At 38.3% G+C, this 10,510-nt stretch overlaps 1 protein-coding gene and 1 long non-coding RNA gene across 2 annotated transcripts; both read right to left on the bottom strand.

Moving 5' to 3' along the window:
• Positions 1-1,825: 1,825 nt before the first annotated feature.
• LOC102290303 (low affinity immunoglobulin gamma Fc region receptor II) lies at positions 1,826-7,258 on the bottom strand. Its single transcript, XM_042215894.1, has 6 exons — positions 7,221-7,258; positions 4,943-5,202; positions 4,618-4,863; positions 4,358-4,531; positions 4,162-4,247; positions 1,826-2,331 (listed from the first exon to the last, which is right to left on the bottom strand). Exons 1-6 carry the CDS (start codon positions 7,256-7,258, stop codon positions 2,299-2,301), a joined length of 837 nt encoding a protein of 278 aa, XP_042071828.1. The 3' UTR covers positions 1,826-2,298.
• A 552-nt stretch (positions 7,259-7,810) lies between these two features.
• Positions 7,811-10,510, bottom strand: LOC106632330. Its single transcript, XR_001335901.2, has 3 exons — positions 10,389-10,510; positions 10,153-10,229; positions 7,811-8,070 (listed from the first exon to the last, which is right to left on the bottom strand). It is a non-coding gene; the product is annotated as an uncharacterized LOC106632330 (long non-coding RNA).

Raw genomic sequence — 10,510 nt, 5'->3', positions numbered from 1 at the left:
CACTGAGTGATCCTTGTTCATCATCCATGGATATCACCGCGGCAACTCCTGCTAAGCAGCAAAACGTGATTTTACTTCAGCAGCACAGAAAGCGTCTGAAGGTGAGCTTAAAAAATGATTGCAGGCTACATTGTGGAAGAGATGCTACCGCTGCCCACTGTAGAGTCTCCGTCTTTAGAAAATGTATTTACTATTTAAAGAGTTTAATTTCTATTGTTTGCCCACTCAAGGTTTATATGGATTTTAAAAAGTATTTAGTTAAATTACTTAAGTTACTTTTCAGACACAGTAATTAGATAAGTATTTTAAATACAATATTGATTAAGTAATTAGTAATTTATTACTTTTTTAAAGTAAAGCTTCATTTATGTGAGTTCAATTTAAATTAAGCTGAAACTTTTGGGGAATTTGAATAAGTTTCAGTATTAAGTATTATTATTGCCAAAATCTTTAAATCAGTAAAGCATTACTGTAGTTACAATTCAGAATATAATATCAATGATATGACTTGTTATATTTGTGCAAAGATTTTCAACCATATAAGAAGGAAAAACATATTTTATCATAAGGTACAGACTCACACTTTGTCACACTGTGCATTATGGTCAGCACTGTGATGAGAGTTTGCTGTTTGTCTCCATTTATCAGCTCATTGGAAACAGCAGGGGAGCTGCTGTGGTTTGACACGCAGTTTTAGGACAGTTTGAGGTGCTGAGGTGTGGTTCATTTACATTTTACTTAAAGTCTTATTTTCATGCAGAGTTCTAATGTCATCTTGTCTTTTACTTGATAAAAAGTAGAATAAAGAGTTCTGTTTTTATGTTTTATACAAATGTTCATCATCCAGTGATGACAAATTTACTGCATTGAGGTTGGTTCATGACATCGGCCGGGCATAAATACATCCTGATTACAGGCATAACTCCTCTATGTGAGATGCTGTGGCCTATCATAAACTCTCATGATCTTCTTCAGCTGTTCTATCACAAGCATAAAACAGATTTACTCATAAATACAAATATAATGTTTGTATGTGTGGAACAAAGAACAGCCCAATAACCAGCGTCCTCACACACTGAACAGGAGGTTATGCAAACTATAAAACGATTCAAACCACACCAGTGAAATATAAATCTGTGACATATATGTGAGGAGAACTGATCTAAGTTTGATTCTGTTTGCACACTAACAGTCCTGCATGACAACCTGAGCAGCTGAAGTATTTTTATCTGACAGAGGAAACATGACGACCACAGAGCTGTTAGTTTCTGTTAACAGACTAACCACAGGCTGAAAAACACACAGCCCAACATGCAAAGAACAGCATTCATTAACATCACCTACAAACTCAGAACATACAACTCTGTTATGTCAGCCAAAAGTGGCCTGAGCATAACACGGCTCTTCTCTCTCCTGTATCACACCCTTTACTTTCTCAGGCTCTCTGCTCTCTGTTGGCCTCTTCATCTCTCCTGGCTTTAGGTGGACCAAAAACACTGGTGAGAACAAGTCCTAGAAGACAAGACTACCAGGTCAATGTTTACCAGGTTTAAAGATATTTAAGACTTTAATGTTGAAATGAAATCGATAAAAAGTCTGTCCCGTTACAGAAGAAGAGTGATTATTATGAACAATCACTGAATGTGAACTGGGAAAAAGTTTTGAATGTTATTTTGTCAAAGACAGAAACAGTGCTGCTAGGACAGCTACATATTGCAAAGTAAAAAATGCATGAATTATGTCAAAGTTGCCAAATTCCAGATTGTAAGAGATGCAGCTAATCTATCAGTACCAGAAGTCTATATGATATCTTCCTGAGTAAATACAACTATGGCATGGGTTTTTTTTTTGTCTCCTAAAGTGTGGACAGACTGTTGTGGACATGAATACAAGGAACAGTAATGTAATAAAGTCAGATAAAATCAGATATAAGTCATAAGCTCTAGTTTTACTTTCATTCTTGGGGCAAATTCTGCTGATCCTATACTTTTGTACTTCGACTTATGTAACATTTTAAAATCAGACCTGACATACCAGTGAAAGGGTTTGGACACATTTCTCATGAGATCTTTTCAATAAATATTATGATGACACAAATGTACAAAATACATCTCTTTTCTTCTTTTCTTTTCTTCTGTCCTGCACAGTAAACATTTAGTCAGATCGCAAAACTCTCGATGACAGTAAAGCATTACTGTAGAATGTAACAGTTACAATTCATAACATGATACCAGTGATATTCTGAAAGTGAATAAAGAGCAGCTGTACCTGTTTGTCCATAAATGATGTCTTCAGTTCTCAGGGCTGAGTGGACGGGAACAGGTTCACTCTCTGTACAATAAAACACACACAGAGGACATCACTGCAAATGCTACAAGTTATAAAAGTGTTTTAAAAAAAAGACAACAACTTATCACTCCTTCTTATAGAATGAAAATATTTCCTAAACATTTCATCAGTTGTTTTTGGTGTGGATAAGACCACACTCGTTATATTTGTTCATTGATTTTAAACAATATGAGAAGAAAAAACACATTTTATCAGAAGGTACAAAACAGACCCACACTTTGTCACACTGTACATACTGTACATCATGTTTAACACAGTGAGGAGAGATCCTTGTTTGTCATCATTTTTCAGCTCAGTGGAAACAGCAGGAGGAGCTGCTGTGATCTTAGGATAGTTTGAGATGCTTCGGTACAGTTCATTTAAATGTTACTTCAAATACGATTTTCATGCAGAGTTCTAATGTTATCTTGTCTTTTAATTGATCAAAAATAGAATAAAGAGTTCTGTTTTCATGTTTTATACAAATATTCATCATCCAGTCATGACGAAGTTTTTGCATTCAGCTTGGTACATGATGCACTGTTTTCCTGTTAAGCAATTCATGATGTTTTTCCTGCACAAATACATCCTGATCACATGCATAACAACTCTAAGTGAGATGCTGTGGTCTATCATAAACTCGCTCCATCTTCTTCAGCTGTTCTATCACAAGCATAAAACAGATTTAGTCATAAATAGATATATAATGTTTTACATGTGGAACAAAGAACAGCTCATTAACCAGGGATCCTCACACTGAATGGGGCAGGACGATAAGTAAACTATAAAACGATTCAAACCATATCAGCATGTGAGGAGAACTGATCTAAGTTTGATTCTGTTTGCACACTAACACTCCTGCATGACAACCTGAGCAGATGAAGTATTTTCATCTGACAGAGGAAACATGACGACCACAGAGCTGTTAGTTTCTGTTTACAGACTAACCACAGGCTGAAAAACACACAGCCCAACATGCAGAGAAAAACACTCATTAACGTCAGCTACAAACTCACAACATACAACTCTGTTCTGCCGGCTAAAAACAAATCAGCATAAAACTCCTTTTCTGTCTCCTGTCTCACAGCTTTCAGCTTTCTCAGGCTCTCTGCTCTCTGTTGGCCTCTTCTTCTCTCCTGACTTTAGGTGGACCAAAAACTCCAGAGAGCACAAGTACTGGAAGAAAGAACTACAATGTCAACTTTTACCAGGTTTAAAGATATTTAAGACTTTAATGTTGAAATGAAAATGAATGAAAACTTTGTCAAAGACTGAAACAGTGGTGCTAGTGTAGCTACATATTATAATGCAACACTCAGAAACGTTTATAATAAAATATGCATGAATTGTATTGAAGTTGCCAAAGTCGATGCATCTAATCTATCAGTATGAGAGGCCTATGTGATTTCCTTCCTGAGTAAATACAGCTATGGCATTAAGAAATCCTACATGACCTCTTTGAGTTTTTGCATTAAAAAGCTTTTCAGAAAGCTTTGCATCTGAATCGGAGATCAAAGTCACCAATGTTTGAACTTGTATGAGATTTTTTGTACATAAGTTATTGTATTCGTAAAGTTGTGTGACTCATGCACAGCAACGTGACTAGAAGACCCCAAACAAGAGGTTGAAAACTAAAAATAAAAAACTGACGTCACTTTAAAATCGAGACGAAGAAATTGGAAATGTACATATAAATGTAGAAAATACATATTATACAAGGAATATTTAAGGAATTTTAATTGTGTTTAACACATTAGTTTAAGCTCAGTGAGTTCACAGAGTTTTATCTTTTCTTTCAATATAAACATGAACACACAGCATATTAAACACTACCTCTGCTTCTTCTGATTGGCTTTTGTTGATGACTTGAGATTTTCTGTCACCGTATGTGATGTCATCTCCAACGTCTCCCCCATCAGCTGAAATGAGCCAGAATGAAAAGTGAAATGATTTATTGTGTCATACTGTGAGAAACATATTAGTATCATTTCAAAATTATTTACTGTGAAAAACAAAGTCTGAGTCTCACCTTCAGTTTTCCTGTGAACACATGGTCTCCCTAACAGAACCAATAACACCAGTAAGAACCCACAGATCGATTTAAGAAATGACAGCACAGAGAGAGCAGTGGAGGTCAGTGATGGAGGAGAAGTGCATGTAGGTGGAGGTGTGGATGTAGGTGGAGGTGTGGTGGTGTGTTTGTCTAAAACAAAGCAAACACAGTCATTAAGTTGTCGTCACGTTGTGAATGTTGAAAGCTGCAGAAACACAGACAGGTGAGTGTGTCACCTGTGACAGTGATCCAGCTGGATGGAGACTCTCCATTAGTGCTGATGTCACACTTGTAGAGGCCTTCATCAGACCTGGAAACATGCTGGATGGTCATGTGACCTGTAGGCTCTTTTCCGATGAAGACGCCATCTTTGAAGAAAGTAGCTGGGAGGTTGGAGGGAGTGGTCTTTGTTTTACAGAGCAGAGTGACGTCATCTCCCTCCATCACAGGGAGGACAGGACTCTGCAGGATCACTGATCCACCTCAACACAGAGACAAACTACAGCATTTCATCCATTTACACACAGCTTCATCAACACTAACTCCACACACTCAGCTTACCAGTGACTGTCAGGTTAACCATGTTACTGATGGGACCCTCTCTGGACTCACACCAGTAAACTCCACTTTCTAATGAGTTGATGTGGCTGATGTTACAGGAAGAACCAGCTGGTGTTCCCCACCCATCTCCACACTGAGTCCTGTGTTGTTTGCTTGTGTTTCTCCTCAGAGTCCATCCAGCAGAGCTGTCGTCCTCCTCACAGCTCAGAGACACAAAGTCTTCTTTAAAGAACTGAGAGCTGCTGGGACTCACAGTCAGACGAGCTGTGAGGGTTAAAATGAAAAACTGATGATCTGTTAGACTTTACATTGTGAAACATGAACCCAATCAGGTCATATCAGTGAACATTTATCAGGTTTAAACTGTGACAGAAGAAGGTTACTGACCTTGGTTTGTTGTGCAGCTCAGCAGTGAGATCAGAACTAAAGAGGAAAGGTTGGTTTGAGTTTTCACAAACACATCAGTTCTTCATCAATCAGTCAATCAATCAAGTGATAAGTAATATTATCTCCTGTACTGCTGTGTCCAATAAAGAGAAGAGATTCTGTGCTATTGGGTTTATGCTTCATGTCAAAATGTGAAACTTTTGTAGCTTAATCTGGGGAGAGAGGAATTTTTGGTTTATTATTAAGCAGGAAAGATTTTCAGTTTTTGCATTGTTCTACTTTGTTTTCATGCTGTAGCCTTTTTGTATGCACTAAAAGACAGCATGTATATTATTAAATGTGTGTTCACTGTGCAGTTTTTTTAAAAAATCACTAAATTGCTAAATTCAGTTTTTCCACAAATTGTTCATTTGTGTTAAGATGGCTAAACGTGCTCTTCACAGCTTAAATGCTGCTTTCACTTTCTTGTTTATGTCATCTTTTTTTTCACCCGTTATAAAAAATTTCAAGATCCAATATTCAAAGCGTTAATTGCCATTTCGACAGATCATTTCTCTGTGCAATGAAATTCTTTCTTTGCTGTCCATATACAAATACAAAGTTAGGCAAGGGTTAAAAGAGCAAGATGAAATAAAAAAAAAAGGTAAAGGATAAAAATAATGAAAGATAAAGAAACAAGTACAATTTAAATAATTTAAACAAAAATTTAACAATTTAACAATTTAAAGACGTCTTTTACTTACTGAGCAAACAGCGCAGAGAAGTTTCTTTCATCGTTCCTCTCAGTGATGTGATGTGTTTTTCATTTACAGTCTGAAGACACGAGAAAAATAATCCCTTCCCTCTTGCTCTGTGTGCCCCCCACCGACCTCCCACCTTTTTTTTTTTACCTTTTCTGATGTAGGTGGGTGGAAAAAACGAAAACAGAAAATATTTTTTAATCATATAACAAGACAGTGAAAATACTTTATAAAACCAGACTGTCCTCCTTAAAAGAAAAAAGAAGAAGAAAAACCTCTCAGCCAGCTGCTCCAGCACGTTTTCATGACCGATCCATACGTTTTGAAATTAAGCGACCTCTAGCGGTCACAGAGGAAAGGACATGTAAATTACATGTTCATGTTTCGTCGGTAAATGTCAAAGAAATATTGAAATGTGGATTTTCTCTTTTTTTTGGTATTATTATTTTTCTTTGTTTGTCAGCTGTGTTGTGCTGTTTATCCCTCTGCATTTCTATCTCACCTTCCTAGTAATCTACACTCGTACAAAAATATACTGGAAGCTGCTGAGAGACAGCTTTGACTGCACATCAGCTCCTGCGTCTCTGCCTCATCTGACTCTATGGAAAATTTACTGTGACTCTTGACCAGAGAGCAACTGGAAGGTTGGGAATATAGACTGGATATTTATATTTTATTGTTTTCATATAATATCTCAGCAGCTAAAATAAATAAATATGGCGTAACTAGAATGAAACTCACTGGGATCTCATCGCCTGCCTCCCTCTCACACCTCTAAGGCCTCAAGGTCTCAGTATATTCGCTGTAATGGTCGCTCACTGCAGCAAACTTGTTTCACAGACACTTGTTGTTATGGCGCAGGAAGCAGTATTCTCCTAAACAATGGGTGTTGCCATTAAGACAATATCGCCACTTTAGCACTGCTTTAGGAGAAGATGTTTTCTTCCCATTTTCAAACTTTTCCAACATCTCCCTCTGTATGTCTGCAGGTCTCTGACCACCTGTAGTGGATTATCATCAAAATTATGGTAAAAACTGACATGGTTGCAAACTTGTGAGTTAAACACAGCTGTGGCGACCGCGGCTCAACATGCCAAGTTATAAAAATCCAGAAGTGACAACCAGCCAATGTGCCACAAAGATTGTGTTACTTGACACAGGATGTGACATCAAAATTGGCTTGCGACATCCACGACACAAGCGACCAGTCCAGCACGCAGCCATGTGTAAAGAATAATGTCATGCCAAGCAACTTTTCACTAGTGGGCACTTAAGCACAAACAGATGTGACTCACAGAGTGAGGAGACAGTTTCAGCAATTTTACACATGAGTAAATCCCTCAGACTGTACATGAAGGCAGCTCACTGATTCAAATTTAATCTAGTGTTGAGGTTTTGATTTGATTAACATGCATTAGAAACCCCAAATAGAAAAGCTGTGAACAGAAAAAGTGCCTGTTTAGGGTTAAAACTAATTCAACATTAGTCTTGGTGAAGTAAAATCTTACCAATTTGACTAATTTTACACAAATTGATACTCAACTCTTCAGACAAACAATTTGTTCGGAGTTATTTCAGCCACTGAAAGATGTTCCTGCTGTTTTTAATCTGTGGTTGAGGTTAAATTGTGTGTCTGTTCTTTCTTATCTGCTCTGAATAAAGGTGTGTATCAGTTAGAAACACAACTCACATTTTTCCATCAGCAATACTTCTGAAACCCACAGAACCACACGACAGGAACAACATGTGACAGCAAAGTTTATTGATGCTGCAGAGAAGGCAGGACAACGCTGTACAGATGACATTCATATTTTAGTTATACAATATACACTCATACAAACAGTGAGAGTGTATATTTTAATGAGAAGGCACTAGAGAACATATGCAAATCAACACTGTGTGGCTGTGTGGACCAGTTAGAAACCAGCAGCTGGACGTCGGTGGTTGGACTGGTGGACTACTTCAGTGAGGAGTAGATGACGTCTGGCTCTGTTTTAAAGTCTGAACACAAACACACACAGTTCAACATGAGAAGAATAAACAGCTCTGTAAACTCATGTTTATGTAAAGTAAATGAACACAACAGGAGAATGTTAGTGAAAGTATCAGAGCATCACAGTTAAAGTCTGAAGAAGAATAAAATCAAATCTTTATGTTAAAGAGAAGTTTATGTATCTGACATCTTCCAGACACAAACTCAGTTTCATTAAAACACACACAGAGGACTGCAAATACCACAACTTCTAAATGCACTGTTAGTGTACAGGATGTGTGTTAAAAGAACAGAGTTATTGTTCCTCATGTAGCACAAAGATGATGTGATCATCTTTTTTCTACTTTGGAAAATCACCCTCTGGTTATATTTGGTCACTGGTTATTAACAGTAGGAGAAGAAAAACCCCACTAATTTTACCACAAGCTACAAAACAGCCCCACACTTTGAAACACACTATCATCAGCACTGTGATGAGAGATCCCAGTTTAGCTTCATGTGTCAGCTCATAGAAAACAACAGGAGGAAGTAGCAGATGTTGGTGAGGATGCAGAGAAATGAAATGTTTACAGACAACATCAGCACCCTTCATTATTAATACATAAAATCCAAAATCAAAATAATAATCTGTACCAAACTGCCCTTAAGTTGTGGTTGATATTTCAGCATCTGGCTGAAGTGACTGAAGAGGTGTGAGCATAAAGGGAGTAGGATTTTTTAAATGACAAGTTCTTTCAAATGTAACGTTTCAACAAACGTTCAACGCTCAAAGATCATCAAACACACAAACAGTTTGTCTCACAGTGTGTTGTAACTAAAGGTTCAACTGCTGTATTTGACAGGGAGAGAAATGAAAGTGTTATGACCGTGTGCAGGGAGGCAGGAAAAGGACCCAACATGCAGACTCCTGGAAGCAGAACTTAAACGCAAGGACCACTGCTTTACTGCAGGCATCAGTCAAAAACAGAACAAAATAGGAGGACTAGAAACTGAGCAAGAACCAAAACACACAGGCAGGTGTGAGGGCATGAATGTTAACGATGCGGCAAAGCACAGAGGCAGGCACAGACAATAAATACAGAAGGTCAACAGGGCAAAGAGGGAGAAGGAGGGAGACACAGCTGAGGATAATTACACATGATGAGAAAGGAGGATGCAAAACTGAGCACACTGATTATTAAGACTAGTGCACAGAGGAGCTGGGGGCAGATAAACATAACGGCACGAGGGTAAACACGGCACAAGAACTCACACAACAATGTACACACATGGAACCAAAACCTAAGAACTGGTGGCTGTAGCTCAGGTGGCAGAGCAGGCCACTAATCAGAAGGTCAGTGGTTCGATCCCAGGCTGCCTCCTGGCTGCATACCAAATATCCTTGGGCAAGATACTAACCCCATGTTTGCCTACTGGTGGTGGTCAGAGGGCCCGGTGGCGCCCGTGTCCGGCAGCCTCGCCTCTGTCAGTGCGCCCCAGGGTGGCTGTGGCTACAATGTAGCTTGCTATCGCCAGTGTGTGAATGTGTGCGTGAATGTGACTGAATGTCATTAAAGACTGAATGTCATTAAAGCGTCACTGTAAAGCGCTGTGGGGTCCTTAAAGACTAGAAAAGTGCTATACAAATGCAGGCCATTTACCAACTAGAACTCAGTAAAAACTAAGGAGCTAGGAATACTTAAGACAGACACCAAAACCAAGAGACTGACAATGACACATGAAATCAAGGAATAACAATACAAACAGAAAACACTGGGTCCCTGACCTAGGACTGTTTCTTCACTCAGAAAAACCAGAACAGGAGATGAAGAGAGGTTGGATTTAAAGGAAGAAACTGAGGGTGGACAAACTCAAATAATCTTCATCGTGTAAAGAATAAAAAATGAACCAGTGTAACAGATGATCTGTGTGTGTGTATTTTCATGGTAAAAAGCTCTTAAAGTGGGAATTCGGCATCCGATTTATGTTGCTCTGGATCATAAACTGTCAAAATGAATTAATTAGTGAGTTCACAGAGTTCATTTAATCAATTTTTATATTTCCTTTGAATATCAACATGAACCCTCAACACACAGCACATTAAATACTACCTCTGCTTCCTCTGATTGGCTGTTGTTGATGACTTGAGCCTTTGCTGTATGTGATGTCATCATCTCCAACTCCTCCCCTGTCAGATAAAAGAAACCAGAATGAACAGCAAAGTAATTTCACTGTTTCATAATCACAGCAGGAAACTGTTTAAATAATTTGTGAATATGACGTTAAAATAATTTACAGAACTTTACTCTGAGAAACTAAACCTGAAAGAGAAACGGCTCAGACTCACTTTCAGATTTCCTTTGAACATGTCGTCTCACCAGCAGAACCAGTAACACCAGAAGAACCAGAACACAGACTGAACTAATAACTGACACAGTGAGAACAAGAGAAAAGAGTGATTGAGAGACA

Source organism: Haplochromis burtoni, unplaced genomic scaffold (genome assembly GCF_018398535.1).
Source record: "Haplochromis burtoni strain Fernald_Lab_line unplaced genomic scaffold, NCSU_Asbu1 Contig_860, whole genome shotgun sequence".
NCBI classification, from domain to species: Eukaryota; Metazoa; Chordata; class Actinopteri; order Cichliformes; family Cichlidae; genus Haplochromis; species Haplochromis burtoni.
This window is presented reverse-complemented; position numbering and strand designations above follow the sequence as displayed.